The sequence below is a fragment of the Chiloscyllium plagiosum genome, chromosome 33 (assembly GCF_004010195.1).
Source record: "Chiloscyllium plagiosum isolate BGI_BamShark_2017 chromosome 33, ASM401019v2, whole genome shotgun sequence".
Lineage (NCBI taxonomy): Eukaryota > Metazoa > Chordata > Chondrichthyes > Orectolobiformes > Hemiscylliidae > Chiloscyllium > Chiloscyllium plagiosum.
In genome coordinates, this window is record NC_057742.1 from 34,986,647 (window position 1) to 35,005,081 (window position 18,435).

The window sequence follows — 18,435 nt, forward strand, 5'->3', positions numbered from 1 at the left end:
AAAAAAAAACTGGGTCTAAAGGATACAACAAGCAAAATGCAGCACTTACCTCCTTACCACAACGGGTCTTATTATTTAGGTTAGAGGAGGAGGGCGGGTGGGAGACACTACCTCTGTAGTGCCTCGGGTTCTTCTTCTGCGCGCTTTTAAAGGGAAAAAAAACCTACCCGGCTGCCCCTCTGGTCTTCGTCACTTCCCCCTGCTGCTCCCGCTCTTTCTGTAAAGAGAGAAAAAAACACCGCTGCCCGCTACCGGTAAGTAATTTTAAAACAAACTGTCTTACCTTAGCTGCTGCTCGCACTCAAAGTTACTCACTGCTCAAAGTTACTCAAAGATACTCACTGCTTCCCACCATCCTACTGGTCCTACTGTTCATCATGTAATTTCTTGCCTCGTTTGTCCTGCCCAAATGCAATACCTCTCAACGTCCAGATTGATGTGTTGATGAAGAACCATTATTCCTTACTCTGAGTACATGGGACCAGTTTTACCTTACTCTGTTGCCATTATGGAACCCCACGACGCGCAAGTGTTGGATAATGTGCTTTTTACTTGTCAACAGCAGCAGAACCTGACAAAAATACCCTATATTTATTTTATAACTTGAATGTTGACATCTCCCATTCTTGATTTGCTAAGATGTACTTACGTCCAACTGAAATGGGCCAGACCAATTTGCTCACCATAATGTGCAGGTGCCAGTGTTGGAGGGGGGTGTGCAAAGTTAAAAATCTCTCAATGCCTGGTTATGTTCCAACAGGTTTATTTGGAAGTACTAGCTCCTTCATCAGGTAGCTGTGGAGCAGGATCATAAGATATAGGCTGTGGAGCAGGATTGAAAGCTGAAAATGTGTTGCTGGAAAAGCGCAGCAGGTCAGGCAGCATCCAAGGAACAGGAGAATCAACGTTTCGGGCATAATGCTGACTGACCTGCTGCGCTTTTCCAGCAACACATTTTCAGCTCTGATCTCCAGCATCTGCATCCCTCACTTTCTCCTGCGGAGCAGGATTATAAAGCACAACTGTGCCTGATGCTCCACAGCAACCTGATGAAGGAGTAGTGCTCTGAAAACTAGTACTTTCAAATAAACCTGTTGGATAATAAGCTGATGTTGTGTGATTTTTAACTATGACTGTTAAGGAAGACAAATTACCCAAATTCACCTGAAGACATGAGGTGGAGTAGTGGAAGACAGAAATGAATCTTTGAAGAAATGTTTACAGGTTTACATGCATCCCCTGGAGAGTAACCTCTGCAGCTGAGCTGCTCGCAGCTTTCCCCGCTCTGGCGTTTCTTCGTTGGGCATAGAGTCAGTGAGTGAATGACCTTTTGGCTCATCACTGATTCTGATTAAAATTGTCAATAACTTGACAAAATGTTGTGCGCAATATGTAACAGATAACAAAAAGGGTACTGTTTCTTTTTAATGAGTTATTTGCCTCTGCTGTTTGAGTTTACTCATCTTTGGTGCCAAGCACTTCCTGGCACGGTGCTTGTTAGGCAAATTCAATTTTCCCATAAAGGTTTGTTGCCTAAGGTTGTACAACTAAGCTACAAAGGTTCCTTCTCAGGTGTTGTATGTACGTATATAAACAAGTTTTCAAATGTTCATTTCTTTTGCCTCTGCTCCTGTTGAGGCTTTCTCCCCTTCACAAAAATTTCCACGAGCAAGATGGATGAAATAACAAAATCTGAGATACGTGTTGCACAGTTGGTTTTTTGTCTATGTTGCTTTATCCTAGGGATACGTACTGAAGATACTAATCGTAAATACTAATTACAGCAGACCCTAGCTGGGCATTTGAACACTTTGAATTAAACTTAACAAATAAATTGCCATTTTAGTCATTTCAAAATTGGATATGGTCCAATTTTACAGGAATCTCCTCGATGTGAATCTAAACTTCCATATTGCAATAAAGCTGTACAAGTTCAATTGATGGCAGGAGTACTTCTTGAATTAGGCTCTGGGTTTGAGAGCCATATCAGGTTTGAGCACATAATCCAGACTGGCAGGTGTAGTAGCAGATAAGTACTACATTGCTGGAGCCATTGCTGCTCAATAAGGTGTTGAGTTAAGTTTGCTTGGTCAGCAGTAGATATTAAGAAGTTATGATTCTTCAAGTTGTGCCAATGTACTTTCTTCAACTAATATCACTATTAAAACAGAAATGATCAACTATTTTGTGGCTTTAGTGGGGCACAGCTAATCTGATCACTTGTACTGCACGAGAACTAAAAAATTTGTAACGGTACTATAGTGTATAAATTCAAAGAATTCAGTACTTCTGCTAGTAGATCTTTGTTTTGTGGTATGTAAAGGATATACAGTTCATGAAAGAGTATTACAAAGTATATGCAGCTATGTACATGAGAATTGACTGGAAAGCTGGTTTGCAATGCAGAGTGTTGCCACCAATGTGAGTCACTTCCCACACTGGGTGGGGTTACCATGAATGACTCTCCTTGTCAACCTCTCTTCTCACCTGACATGTGGTGACTCTCAGGTTTAACCACCACCAGTTATCTCTCTAATGAGAAAGCAGTCTGAGTAGGACTATGGTGACTTTAGCTTTACATGCAACCCTAACCTTTCTTGAAAATTAGCACAGGTGCACAATTCTCCAAATTTCAGAAACAAAAATATAAAAACACTTCAGAGTATTTTCTTAGAAAAATGTGAAAGCTAAAATTGTAAGAATCATTCAGATTGTCCAAAATCATCATATTCTGTGGCTGTAGTCATTTTGGCATTGGACCACCTTTCTGGATCAGTTATGGGGGTTGTATTCACTTTTCTGGAGTCAGTGATGTAGGTTTTAAATCCTCCTTTAGGAACTCCATTTGCAGTAATGAGGCCTTCCAGAGGGTTTTTTAATTCACACACTATGCTGAGGAGGATTTCAGATAAAGGAAAAGAGAGGACAATAGTTGTTGGTCCAACCAAGTTATTTCTCTATTTCTGCTTTCAAATCCATTGATGGATTACAGCAACAAACTAGTCATGTGACCTCACTCTGAAAGTATTGTAGAAGTCTGTAACCCCAGATGAGCAGTTTGTATTCTTTCCAAATGCATCATGTCTCCCTGGCTTTTGCAAAGCACTCTTTCCTCAAGCCCAGGATATAGGTATATCCAATTAATGATGTAAATTCATATTTCAGAAAACGCATCTTCATCCCCAACCACTTTGTTTTCCTTGCTCAAATAACAATCAGTTATCTTGGAATAAACCTGTAGAATTGGCCCAATGGAAGTTTGCATAATTTTCTGCTGCCTTGAGTGATGTAGGTAATGGCAAGAAAGTTTGGAAAATATTGGGCAGATATATAAATTCCAGTTTTCCCTTTGGGGTTTCATTTATTTCCATGCATTTGCATATCATTTTGAGTTAAACTTCCCTCATTCTGAGCAACACCTAATTCTGTACCCCTTATCCAAGAAACTAGGTGGTGGCAGTTCCTGACTTAAGAATCACAATGATTGCCAATTTATTTTTGGCTGTGTGCCTGTGCTTGACACTTTGCTCTGTTTAAAATGGAGAAAAATCTCCTGATGTAGGAGTTTTCATGCACAACCAGGTTTTTTCTCATTTAATGAGCTTAATTGCCGGTGTTTATGCTCCATATTTAACATTGGAAAGACACCAGATAGTAAATATCAGGTGTAGTAAATATCAGTATATTTGAAAAGCTGCTAGCTGATTCAGTATCTAAGTAGCTAATGTATTCAATCCTTTTTAAAGATGCCTACTTATACAAGTTAAATCCCTGCAGTTCCATGCCTGACTGAGTATTTTTGCTTGATAAGTAATGTCAGAAATATGGAATAATCGATGGATAAGGGAAAGTTGCTATCAGTCCAGCAGTTAAGGTGACAAGCTAGGTTTATAACTATCAATGAAGCAAAGCTTCAGGGCACATCATGAAACTTTTTGCTCCCATTTTAGTGTATTCTGAAGTTCTCAACCTTATTTGTTAGATCTCTTTCAATGTTTATATACTATGGGGGACAAAGGGGGCAAGCCATCTGACATGTATTTGTGGCAGAGAGCTTCAAAAAATACAAGTACAAATCACAGAGAGCACCTATTCTCTAGTGAGGGAAGCATTGAGAGCTCAGGCTCATTGATGCATAGAAACATACAAAATAGGAGCAGGAATTGGCCATTCAATCCTGAAGCCTGCTCCACCATTCTACATGATCATTGTGAATCATCCAACTCAGTATGATCCTTTTTTCTCACTTTTCTTTGATCGCTTTAGCCACTCCTTTTGGAAAAGATTCATTGTTTCGGCTTCAACCACTTTCTTTATCAGAGAATTCTGTAGGTTTACAGTGATGAAATTTTTTCTCATCTCAGTCCTAAATGGCTTAATCCATATCTTGAGACTGTGAGCCCTGTGATTACCTGGAACATCCTTCTTGTGTTTATCCTGTCTAGTCCTGTTAGAATTCTGTAGATTTCTGAGCTTAGGAATCAACATGTTAAAACTTTTTTTTTGCACTCCTTTCATAGTTCGAATATCTTTCCTCAGATAAAGAGACCAAAACTGCACACAATACTCCAGGAGTGATTTCTCTAAAATACTATACAATTAGAGCAAGACATCCCTGCTCCTGTAAGGGTGGCATGGTGGTACAGTGATTAGCACTGCTGCCTCACAGCACCAGGAATTCTGATTTAATTCCAGCCTCAGGCAACTGTCTGAGTGGAATTTGCACATTTTCCCTGTATCTCCATGGGTTTACCCCAGGTGCTCTGGTTTCCTCCCACAGTCCAACATATGCAGGTTAGGTGGATTGGCTATGCTAAACAGACCATATTGTTCAGAGATATACAAGTTTTACCAGAATAGAGTAGGGGACTGTGTCTGGTAGGATGCTCTTCAGAGGTTCAGTGTGGACTCGATGGGTCGAATGGCCTGCTTCCACAGTGAATTCTAAGTACTCGAATCACTTGCTGTAAAGACCTGCATATCATTTGCTGCCTTCACTTGCTGTACCTCCTTGCTTCTAGTAATTAGTGTACAAGGACACCTAGGTCTTGTACCGTGCATTTGCCTGCTCACTCAGTTTATCCAAAACATATCTCTGCATCCTGCTCACACTCACCTTCCCACCCAGCTTTATGTCATCTACAAACTTGGAGATGTAACATGTAATTTCCCCACCAAAATCATTTAATACATATTGCAAATAGTTGGGGACCAAGCACTAATCCCGGAGGTGCATTGATGTTAGTTACTTGAAGGCAAATGTAGTTTTGAATGAAATGTGGGGTAGTTTTGGTCGAATATATTGCACGTCAGTTGTTTTATATTCGACCAATGTAGAATTTGGTCTAATCTGAGAATTGGTTGAATCCTGTAATTGTTACCATGTTGTTTAATGGACAGCTGGAGAAGAAAAGTTTTTTTCAGCCATAGGAAGGGAACAGTTCAGTTTCTCCCCCTGCATGCTTTGCTTTACATCTTCAATGATGACAGGGTAGTGGCACACATGTAGATCTTCCTTGATGCATCCCACCCATAGGGAAATTGTATGTTGGAAAATTCAGAGTTTTCTCTGTGGTCGTTGCCTGTTGTTATTACAGTTATAAGTCCGATAACTGTATGATATGGAATCACTATTATCTGAATAGCTACCTTTTGAGGGAATCCAGGAAGTTGCATGGTTGGGGAAGAAGGGACATACTCACAACAGATGACTTATCCTAATGCCATCATTCTCAACCCCTTGTGATAAAGCTGCGAAATCAATAGGCTATCTGTTAGATAATGTTTTGAGATAATTGAGCAATGATCAATATAAAGAAAAATGATCAAGATAATTTTTTGAGGAAAAGAAGATTGACAAATTATTACTAGGCTTGTGGATTCTCAGGCTGTCATAAATTTTGCTAGTCTTACAGATGTACCCATTTGTTTTTGCGATTCTTTTTGCTTCCCATCAGGCTTGCCAGATGAGAAGGGGAGAGTGCAAATTCTGAATATTCATACAGCAAGAATGCGAGAGCACAATCTGCTGAGTGATGATGTTGATGTTCTTGAACTCGCCCAAGAGACAAAGAATTTCAGTGGTGCTGAGTTGGAGGGGTTAGTGAGAGCTGCTCAGTCAACGGCAATGAACCGACACATAAAGGTAAGCAAAGGTATTTATGGGCTCAGTGCCTTTTATTTAAACTGTATTAATGTCACATTACTAGCTGCATCCAGAAATAAAACATCTACCATCATTACCACTCAAATCAATCCTTGAACACCCCATTCCTGCAGATCACTATGTCAACTCTGACTCTTCAATCTCAATCTTTGAACAGATTATTACTTCCCAAATCCATGTCCATTTTGTCCAGAACTCTACAGTTGAATCTTCTAAACTAGGTTTTCCTCATGCATTCTGGGGACCTGGGTTTGTATCCAACCAAGATAGATGGTGGAATTTGAATTCAATAACTATCTGAATTAAAAATCTAATGACCATGAATCCATTGTCGATGGTCAGAAAAAAACCATCTGGTTCATTAATGTCTTTTCAGGAAGGAAACTGCCATCTTTACCTGGTCTGGCCTACGTGTGACTCCAGACCCATAGCAATGTGTTTGACTTTTAACTGCCCTCTGGGCAATTAGGGTTGGGCAATAAATGCTGGCTGAGCCAGTAATGCCCTCATCCCATGAATGAGTTTAAAAAAAAATGCTACTGTGTTGAAATGACCCTAACCAACTTCACACATCATATCCTGTATAAAGTTATCAAAGGTAAACTATACCTCCCCTTCCTTGACTTGTCTGCAGCTTTTGAGATGAGTCACCAAACTATCTTCCTCTTGTGCCTCAATACCATATTCAGCTGAATGGGACTGCATTTGCCTGATTTCAGACTGAGAAATTGTGGGCAGAGAATCATTTGCAATAGATGGTCTTCCTCACTCTTGCACAATTGCTTTTGGTCTTGTTACGGCAGAGGCAAACCCCTTTGTTAACAAAACCAAAAAAGCTTGCCTTGCCTCGTAATCTTTTAAAATATGAATGACAGAGACCTCTTAAATTCGACTATTTAAAGGAAATAACATCAATTTATTTTCTAACTCTAAAAGTGAACATTAAACAAAAACTGTTCACAAATCTAAGCTTCCCTTTCTCTTCACTGCTTACTATATGCCTCCAACTCTATAGCAATATGATGTTCCAATAAGACACTTATTAAAATTACATCAACTTAAATTCAAAACCGCACAGTCTATGTTGTTTTCTGTGCCTTCATTCTTCCAACTGCTCATCTCCGTGGGTCGTCATCTATCTTTTTATGATGGGTATGCTTCACATGAAAAGGTATCTTTGATAGAGTGCTTTCTATTTTCTTTGAGAGCAAGATGTCAAATGGGCAATTAGCTCTCCAGGAGTTTCTTTCTCTACGGCAGTTGTCCTCTGACCAAATTTCAAAATGTCTGCATTCTATACCATCAACATCAGATCATCTCATTGGTTCGATGTTGGCAGAATAATAAATTCAAAGTTGATGAGGGTTTTAATATCCTGGGGCATAATTTAACCTGGTTACATTTGAATTGTTGTCAAAACAATAACTAAAACTTAGGTATCAATTTCACAGCCAAATGTTAGGTTTTTCCAATTTTTTTTCAGTACACTCTGTGTCTGCCATCTCGTCATATACACAGGTGTTTGTAATCTCTCAGTTCAGAACCGCATTCTCTCCCTTACAGGTACAGTAAACACCTTCAACTTCATAACTATATCCCCCACAGACCTATCCTTGGCCCCTTCCTAATTCTCATCAACACGCTGCTCCATGATGACAACTTTCGAAAATCCTTCAGTTTCCAAGTATCTGCTGATAGAAATCAGCTTGACTTCACCACCTTCATTGTCTCCAATCTGTTAAACTCCTGATACACTATCTGCTGCTGGTTGAGCAGAAATTTCTCCTGGTTGTCTATTGGGAATCTGTCTTCTTTGTTTCCTGCTGTAAGTACTGCTTCCTGTCTCTTTGTCTGAGGTTGAATCAGATCGCTTACAATCTTGATGTTACATACGACTGTCACAACCAAACTATCTATTTTTGTGACATCACCTAGCTCAATTCCTGCCTTAGCTTATCTGTTGCTGAAAGCCTTATTTATGCCTTTGTTATCTCTAGATTTGGCTTTACAAATATATTCTTGGCCTCCATTTCTCAGTTAAGATCAACTTCTGTGTGTTTTTTTTCTAAAACTTGGGTAAGGAGATACACATTAAAGAAAATACAGACAGCCAGAACAAAGCCTGTTTGAGGACTGCCTGAACTGACAGAGAGGATAAGAGACTTTGGTATGGAAAGTCCCTTGAAAATCCAATATGATTGACCACTGTGCTCTTTCACCTCATCCCTCTCTAGTTCTGTAATCTCCGTTACCCTTCATGATATCTGTATTCATTTATGCTTGCTTCTTGAGCATCCTTAATTTTTGTTGCTGAATCTTTTGGTGATTGTGCCTTTAGCTGCCTGGATCCTAAACTCTGGAACAGATTCCATCTCTAACCTCTTTACGTCACTTTCTTCCTCTTAGACACTGTTTAAGATAGATTAAAAATGATTTTGTGCAAGGGAAATTGTGTTTGAGGAAACAAGTAGGACAAATAAAGGGGAATCAATTGATTCTCAAAGGTCATTCAGTAAGACGCTGCCTGAAAGGTGACTGCACAAAATAACAGCTTGTAATATTGGGAGTTAATATATTAGCGTGGATTGAGGTTGTTTGATTACTGGAAACAAAGTCTGGAAAGATAAGTCATGGCAAACTGTGGCTGGTGGAGAGCTTCAGGAATCTGTATTGGGGCTCAACTATTTACAATCCTATATTAATTACTATGTTGAAGGGACAAATTCTATGTAGCCAGATGTGGTGGTGATGATGCAAAGATGGATGGAAAAGGAAGTTGTGATGAGGATATGAGGAGTCTGAAGGGTTATAAATGAGTTAGAATCACAAAATCCCTGCAGGGCTGAAGCAAGCCATTCAATCCTTTGAGTCCACACCGACCCTCCCAGCATTTCACGCAGATCCACCCCAGTACCCTGTCCTTGTAACCGTGCATTTTCCATGCCCGATGCACCAAGTCTGCATATTCCTGGATACTGTGGACAATTTAGCACAGCCAATCCACCAAACCTGCATGTCTGTTTTCTGTTGGGAGGAAAATCCATGCAGACACAGGGAGAATGTTCAAATGCCACACAGATAGTTGCTTGAGTGTGGAATTGAATCTGGGTCTCTGGCACTGTGAGGCATCAGTGCTGTCTGCTGAGCCATTGTGCTGCCCCAAAAGGATTTTTTAAGAAACATTGAGAGTGGGGAAAATATTGACAGATGGAATATTGGGAAAATAGAGAATGCTGGATGACTAAAGAAATTGAGGGTTTGGTTAAGAAAAAGAAGGAAGCATATGTAAGGTATAGACAGAATAGATCGAGTGAATCCTTAGATTATAAAGGCAGTAGGAGTATACTTAAGAAGGAAATCAGGAGGGTTAAAAAGGGACATGAGATAGCTTTGGCAAATATAATTAAGGAGAGTCCAAAGGGTTTGGTAGATGTAGAATGTAGGGAAATAGATGGTGACACCTTGCAAAATCTCCATATTATAGAGGAGGAAGTGCTGGATGTCTTGAAACGCATAAAGGTGGATAAATCCCCAGGACCTGATCAGGTGTACCCGAGAACTCTGTGGGAAGCTAGAGGAGTGATTACTGGATCTGTTGCTGAGATATTTGCATCATCAATAGTCACAGGTGAGGTGCCGGAGGACTGGGGGTTGGCTAACGTGGTGCCACTGTTTAAGAAGGGTGGTAAAGGCAAGCCAGGGAACTATAGACCAGTGAGCCTGACCTCGGTGGTGGGGACCAGTGGAGTGCCACAAGGATCAGTGCTGGGTCCTCTACTTTTTGTCATTTACATAAATGATTTGGATGCGAGCATAAGAGGTATAGTTAGTAAGTTTGCAGATGACACCAAAATTGGAGGTGTAGTGGACAGCAAAGAAGATTACATCAGGTTACAACAGGATCTTGATCAGATGGGCCAATGAACTGAGAATGCGGGGTGCTGCATTTTAGGAAAGCAAATCTTAGCAGGACTTATACACTTAATGGTAAAGCCCTAGGGAGTATTGCTGAGTAAAAACCTTGGAGTGCAGGTTCATAGCTCCTTGAAAGTGGAGTTGCAGTTAGATAGGATAGTGAAGAAGGCGTTTGGTATGCTTTCCTTTATTGGTCAGTGTATTGAGTACAGGAGTTGGGATGTCATATTGCGGCTGTACAGGGCATTGGTTAGGACACTGTTGGAATATTGCATGCAATTCTGGTCCCCTTCCTATCGGAAAGATGTTGTGAAACGTGAAAGTGTTCAGAAAAGATTTACAAGGATGTTGCCAGGGTTGGAAGATTAGAGTTGTTGGGAGAGGCTGAACAGGCTGGTGCTGTTTTCCCTGGAGCGTTGGAGGTGACTTTTATAGACATTTACAAAATTGAGGGGCATGGATAGGGTAAATAGACGAGGTCTTTTCCCTGGGGTGCGGTTGTTTAGAACTAGAGGGCACTTCAATATTAAGCCCAGTTAAGGCCCCTGATAAAGCACCTTCCCAATAGCCCCTCATCATTGCACCAAATCCTCCCACAATTTCCCCTCTGGAATATTACATCACTCAATCTCTCAACAGATCTTTCACTGTTGAATCCTCCTAAAAGGCCCCAGAGCAGAGCAATCAATCCCTCAAAAGAACTAAAGCTCCCCAAAATAACTCCTTACCACAGCAAAATTTCTCACAATTAAATAGGGACTCCTCATTCTAGCAGTTTATTTTACCCAGTGAACCTGTCACTCTGCTAAAATCAGACCAGAAAACATCCCATGCCACATGAGACCTGGAAGTGGCCCCATTTGGACAGTGGTATGAGGAAAACAGCCCCCTGTGTTGCTGGAAGAAATGTCCCCTCATTCATGACACCAGTAGGTGGCTCCCAGGGAGAAGCCAAACCAATACTACTTTGTGGCTTCCAACCATCCCTGTACTTGGTTTTCACAGTGCCCCAGGCCCAGACTCTTCTAGCCACCATCCAGAAAACTCCCACTTATGAACAGTAGCTGGCATCTGTACATGAGGTGAGGCCATACTGGATTTGGTTCTGGGTAGGATAGTGGGTTAGTATATGTTAGGTGGGCTTGGATCGGCGCAACATCGAGGGCCAAAGTGCCTGTACTGCGCTGTATTCTTCTATGTTCTATGATATGGTTGTCTGAAGGTGCATGAATACAGTGATTACCCCAAGCTGCAATGGATGATCATGCCCCATTTATGCAGAGATGGCAGCATGTTCTTTGCCCATCTGATGTGGCACTTCGGCCTTCTGGCTAACTGACAGTTTGAAGATTCCTGACTGATCGGTCAAATTGTTCAGTAATAATCTACTAAGATGAATGTGAAGTTGACAAAGTATCAAAGGACTTTTTGACCTTCACTGGGCCTTTCTTTCGTTTTCCAAATTGATAATCAGAGGCTGAACACATGTAGGTTTTAGCATTTAGTTTCTCCTTACCGTAGAAGCATTATTCATGTCTAGATGTTATTTTCTCTGGTAATGTAGACACTTTAAATTACAGCAGTTCCATTGTGCTTGATATCAGATTTTCTTTCTCTGTGCTTGCCCTCACATAGGTATCTGTTTCCATCTTCTTCTCCCCTTCCCCTCCTGATTGGGTCACGTGCCATGTTTTTCTGCTTTCAGTCATTAGATTCCTCTGAAATTACACTTCTGACTAGTCTGTGGTTGAATCCCAGGCGAGGTCCTCCTTGTGTACAAAAAATGACTGACACTAAACAAAACTGCTTCACGTGTCTGTCCTTTGATGCATTAGATTTACATAAACCCAAAACATTCCCTGCAATTCTAATTGAGCCCTGCATTTATCTATGATTTGGAGATGCTGGTGTTGGACTGGGGTGTACAAAGTTAAAAATCTCTCAATACCAGGTTATAGTCCAACAGGTTTAATTGGAAGCATGTTAGCTTTTGGAGCACCGCTTCTTCAGGTGGTTGTCAGGAGCGGCGCTCCAAAAGCTAACGTGCTTCCAATTAAACCTGTTGGATTATAACCTGGTGTTGTGATTTTTAACTTTGCATTTATCTAATGTGGGATTGGCAGAAATCATGAATTGCACAAGACCAAAACTGCATTCCTGCTGTGACTCTTGCCGGAGCGAAGAGTCAGAGATGAGTCCAGTTTAGTTTAATTCCTTGATTGTGAGGGAATGAGTGCTAGAGAACTGATTTTAACTGAAACAATTAATTATTATGGGCTGGACAGCTCAGTTGGCTGGATGTCTGGTTTGTAATGCAGACTGACACCAGCCCTACAGGTTTAATTTTTGCACCAGCTGAGATTACCATGAAAGTCCTGGCTTCTGAACCTCTCCCCTCACTTGTCGTGACCCTCAGGTTAAACTGCCACCAATTGTGTCTCTCTAATGAGAGAGCAGTCTTTGGTCCTCTGAGACTGCAGTCACTTTGCTTTAACTTGATGGACTGGTTGCTACAGTTATAATTTTGACTGTCCATCCAGATCACACCAAAATTTAAAGGAAGCAGTAAACAGGCTGAGTGGATGAGTTAGGGAAAGTGACAGAAATCAAAGGCTTGTGTTTCAGAGCTTTTTGGTGATGACAAGTGTAAAGGTTTCGTGAGGAGATCCAGAGGGAAGGGCTGAATGCCTGAAAGTTAAATAGATAAAGTGGTAAGTGATCAATATTTGTTAGTAATGCTTATTAAGCATATTTTGGTTTTTGACAGAAAAGGTAAGTTTGCATGTAGTGAAGGTTCCGAGCAGTTGTTTTCTGTAACACACTCTCAAAACTAGCATAAGATGTTGCTGTTAGTCCATTACAGTGGTGTTTAGAGTGACATGTTAAGGCCTGTGTGCCTTGTTATGTCACTGTAACAGTAGAAGGACGAATAAAAAATATAACCTGAAAACAATCAATTCTTTGGGGCCCACCTGCTGAGCACTCTTACTAATTGCAGACTTAACACATTATTAGCATAATTTAAGAATATTCTTTGCACTTCTTCATTATTGTTATGACCGTTGATGGTATTAAAGTTTCCTGCTCAGATTAGAATTTGTCTGTCCGTACAATCAAAATTGTTTTATTTTTGCAGCTGTTCAAGTAGTCTATCGATTATGTAATAAAGATACTTGGCCACAATCCCAACTTGCATTCATATAGAGAACCAAGAACAATGTATTTCACAAAGGCATAATTGGAATAAATCTGTACTCCAACCAAAAGAAAGGAGATAATACATGGAGTCACCAAAGGCTTTGGCAAGAGGTGGGTTTAATAGCTGTCAATCCAGTGGGTGAATGGGAGTGTTAAAGGATTGATGGAGGAAATTGCCTGCCATGAGGCCTCGGTGCCTAAAGGCTCACAGCTGTCAGTGATGGTTTGAAATGGAGACTTAATAATGCCAAAATCAGAGGAAAAGAAGCTAGGGAGACGGTTGTTAGGTTGGAGAAAGTTAGAGGTATGTTGGACAGGGTGCAGTCAGTGGAAATAAACTGAAGTTAGTGGAAAATGGGAATGTAAAACTTGCCAGGAGAGTATTTTGTTAATGCACAGAGATGGGTGAGACTTTTAACAGTAGGTAAACTGACTTGGAAACAGAGAGTAACAATTTAACTGATGTTTATAGAGGTTGAAATATAGCATTCTTCTGATGAAGATGATATGAGATTCAATAGCATTGTTGCAAACAATCTCGTGCAGCCTGAAGCAGTGGATGGGGAGGTAAAATTGGTGCATTGGCAGAGTTTCTAGGGTGGTTCAAACATGGCTTTGCTATTTCTGTGTTTAACTGGAGAAACTTGGTGCTCACACAGCACTAAGTGTTTGAACAGTCAGGCAACACTGGAGCAGTGGAGGGATTGAGACAGCTGGTGGAAGTAGAGACTTGGGAAAGATCCATCCACTCCTAACTCCAAGCAATGTAAGGTGCAGATGAGAGAGAATCGCATCAATAGACAGATCCTTGGGTAACTACAGAGATAATTGTGTGGAGGTGAGAAGGAAAGCCATTTTTGTTGATGCCCTGGTTCTGATTAGAACTGAGCTGGCCAGTGATAAATGAGATGTCAGAGGAGTATATACGGTTGATTATAATCCAACCTTTTTGGGATATTCCCAGATCATGTATAGCTCTGAATAAAGGTAAAATACTGTGGCTGCTTGAAATCCGAAACAAATACAGAGAATGCTGGAGAAACTTGGGCCTGGCAGCATCTGTGAGGAGAGAAACAGTTAACATTTTGATTGTGTTCTGCAGAACAGCCAAACCAGACTTGAAGCGTTTGTTTCAGGTATATTTCTCAAAAAAGTCCCCTTGAGTCTACGTTGAGAAAGGAAGATGCTAACTGAATCTGTCGGTCTGATTTATCTTACCCTGAAGTAAAGGCTTCTGCTGAGCCTGCTACTGTCCCTTTTAGCCTTTTAAACAAGTTTAGGCTGATTACAACATCCCAGACGATGTAATGGTCCAGGAATAGAGCTTCAGTCTTGTATTCCTTCCACACCAAAGTGGGGATGGAGCCAGGTTCATAAGTTAGAAATAACAGAGGACTGTGAGACTGTAAAGATTTTAAACTTAGATGTTTGCTAAAGAGCTAAACATGCAGTTCACTGTAAGGTGAACACAGTCAATCACAATATTAAAAAATCTAAGAAAAGAGTGAAAATACAGTCTTGATTCCAGTAGAGAATCCAATTTATAAATTCAATTATTATAGTAAAGTATTATAAGTAGGATCTCTATCAGTTATTGAAGTAACATTTACCTTAATCCAAGAATGAAGACCACAGAGACAGATCTATCTGAATTAGGGAAACAATTATTGTTGCCGAGGTCCAATAGTTGTTGAGTTTATGATCTCAGTGGGGATCAGTAGCTTCTAAAACAAAATTCAAACCCAGTTATTAATGGAAAGAATTATGGTCCATGACATCATTTTTAAACAGAACTCTTTCAGAATAAGAGTTATGTATATTGTACTATTAACCTAACATTATATTTTGTGAACACTTATTTTATAGACCTGAAGATTGCCACCAAGCACTTCACTTTCTTCTACTTTCCATCATAGGGAGCCCTGTAATTTTATAAAATCTGAAGGACCAGTTCATTGGAATAGTACCAGATGATTGGAGGGTTGCAAATGTTATTCCTTTTTTCAAGAAAGAGAACAAGGACAACCCTGGGAATTACAGACCAGTCAGTCTTACATTGGCCATAGACAAATTATTGGAAAGAATTCTAAGATACAGGATTTATGATTATTTGGAAAAGCATAGCTTGATTAGAGATAGTCAGCATGGCTTTGTGAGAGGCAGGTCATGCCTCACAAGGCTTATTGAATTCTTTGAGGATGTGGCAAAACACATTGACGAAGGTAGAGCAGTGGATGTGGTGCACATGGATTTTAGCAAGGTGTTTGATAAGGTAGGTTCATTCAGGAAGTAAGAAGGCATGGGATACAGGGAAATCCGGCTGTCTGGATACAGAATCTGCTGGCCCATAGAAGACAGAGGGTAGTAGTTTATGGAAAGTATTCAGCCTGGACCTCAGTAACCAGTGGTGCTCTGCAGGGATCTGTTCTGGAATTTCTGCTGTTTGTGATTTTTATAAATGATTTGGATGAGGAAGTGGAAGGGTGAGTTAGTATGTTTGCCGATGACATGAAGGTTGGTGGACTTGTGGGGCTGTTGTAGGTTGCAATAGGACATAGGATGCAGAACTAGGCTGATAAGGGGCAGATGTAGTTCAACCTGGAAAAGTGAACAAAGAGACCTTTGAGTGCAGGTTCTTAGCTCCTTGAAATTGGAGTTGCAGGTAGATAGGATAGGGAAGAAGGCGTTTGGTATGCTTTCTTTTATTGGTCAGAGTATTGAGTACATGAGTTGGGAGGCCATGTTGCGGTTGTGCAGGGCATTGGTGAGGCCACTGTTGGAATATTGCATGAAATTCTGGTCTCCTTCCTATCGGAAAGATGTTGTGAAACTTGAAATGATTCAGAAACATTTTACAAAGATGTTGCCAGGGTTGGAGCATTTGAGCTATAGGGAGAGGCTGAACAGGCTGGGGCTGTTTTCTCTGGAGCGTCGGAGGCTGAGGGGTGACCTTTGAGGTTTACAAAATTATGAGGGGCATGGATAGGGTAAATAGGCAAAGTCTTTTTCTTGGGGGAGTCCAGAACTAGAGGGCATAGGCTGAGGGTGAGGGGGGAAAGATATAAAAAGAGACCGAAGGGGCAACGTTTTCACATAGAGGATGATACAAGTATGGAATGAGCTACTAGAGGAAGTGGTGGAGGCTGGTACAATTACAGCATTTGGATGGGTATGTGAATGGGAAGGATATGGAGGGATATGGGCCGGGTGCTGGCAGGTGGGACTAGATTGGCTTGGGATATCTGGTTGGCATGGGCGAGTCGGACTGAAGGATCTGTTTCCATGCTGTGCATCTCTATGACTCTAAGTGTGAAGTGATTCATTTTGGAAGGTCGAATTTAAATGCTGTTAAGAGGTTAAAGGCAGGAGTCTTGGCAGTGTGGAGGAACAGAGGGATCTTGGGGTCCACGTCTGTAGATCCTTCAAAGTTGCCATCCAAGTTGCTAGGGTTGTTAAGAAGCCATGTGGTGTGTTGGCTTTCATTAGCAGTGGGATTGAGTTGAAGAGCCGCAAGGTCGTGCTGCAGCTCTCGAGCCCGAATTAGACCACACTTGGAATATTGTGTTCGGTTCTGATCCCCTCGTGATAGGAAGGATGTGGAAGCTTTTGAGAGGGTGCAGAGGAGATTTACCAGGATCCTGCCTAGATTGGAGGGCATGTCTTATGACAAAAGGTTGAGTGCACTAGGGCTTTTCTCATTGGAGCAAAGAGGAATGAGAAGTGACTTGATAAAGGTGTACAAGATGATAAGTATAAATAGAGTGGATAGCCAGAGACTTTTACCCGAGCTGAAATAGCTATCATGAGGGTGCATAATTTTAAGATCATTTGGAGGAAGGTTTACGGGAGATGTCAGAAATAGGTTCTTTACGCAGAGAGTAGTGAGTGTGTGGAATGCACTGCCAGCAGTGGTAGTAGAGTCACATACGTTCAGGACCTTTAAGTGACTCTTGGATAGGCACATGGATGATAGTAAAATGTAGGGTATGTCGATTAGTTTGATCTTAGAGTAGGAGATAAGGTTGGCACAAATTGAGGGCTGAAGGGTCTGTACTGTGCTGTACTGTTCTATGTTCTCTTTCTCCTGGGACAAAAGTAAAACTGGTGATAGCTCAAGAAATTAATTTTGATTCTCCTCTGGGTTCCAGGTGTTCTGAGGTTTACGATTTCTTGGGGTTTTTCTCACTTGTATTCAGTGAGGCGATCCTTGAGCTCCCCTTCAATACCCCAGCTCAAATGCTTTCTTGTTTAGTAGTTCTAAATCTGTAAATAGGCTGATTTTTGATAACAGCTATGGTCTACAAGTCCTTCTATTCTTTGTACTAGTGTTTCTAGGCTTTGATGAACACCTCTGAAAAATTGGACAAAGAAAGCCACCTTCCCTCCTTCCCACTCCCCACTCTCATCTCTCTTGCACTGCCTTCCCTCTCTCCTCTTTTACTCTCTTCACATCTCCTCCCCCCCAACCCCCTTTTAAATATTTCCCCTCTCACCCTAAACCTATGTCCTCCAGTTCTGGACTTGCCCACCCCAAGAAAAATACCTTGTCTATTTCTCCTATCCATCCCCTCATGATTTTATAAACCTCTAAAGTCATCCCTCAGCCTGCAATACTCCATGGCTATTCAGCATTTCCCCATCGCTGAAACCCTCCAACTATGGCAACATCCTTATAAATCTTTTCTGAACCCCTTTTTGTAAAGGGGTTTACAGACTGTTACATGGATTCATGCAGCTTTTGCATGATTTTGTAATTCCTTTTTTAGAAATAGAATCAGTCTGAACATTGTGACACAGACAGCCTCACACAGGGCTCCTCGCACCTTCAATGCATTTTCTGAGCTGACGTGGCACCTATTGTTAAAGTTCCCTTGAGAATGTAACTTTTTTAAAAAAGTTCTGGGATTACATATGAAAGAACTGAAACCAACATGGCCATTCTAAAAGATGAGAGACTTAACAAACAATCCCGGGCTTTTTCAATATCTAATTTCAGTTGCATCATACTGTAAACTTTTGCTGTAAGTTCTGTGTCCTATGATCTTATTCTCCACAACCACCAGATAAGGAGCAGTGCTTTGAAAGCTCCTGCTTTCAAATAAACTTTCAGCGAGCCAATTAGATTAGATTACTTACAGTGTGGAAACAGGCCCTTC

At 41.0% G+C, this 18,435-nt stretch overlaps 1 protein-coding gene across 1 annotated transcript in view; it reads left to right on the forward strand.

The window, feature by feature from the left end:
• The window catches only part of LOC122540015 (vesicle-fusing ATPase), a 278,045-nt gene that overhangs the window by 103,136 nt on the left and 156,474 nt on the right, over positions 1 to 18,435 (forward strand). The window contains exon 12 of the mRNA XM_043675302.1: positions 5,958 to 6,145. Coding sequence (XP_043531237.1) covers positions 5,958 to 6,145 — 188 coding nt within the window. The remainder of the gene's footprint in view (positions 1 to 5,957; positions 6,146 to 18,435) is intronic.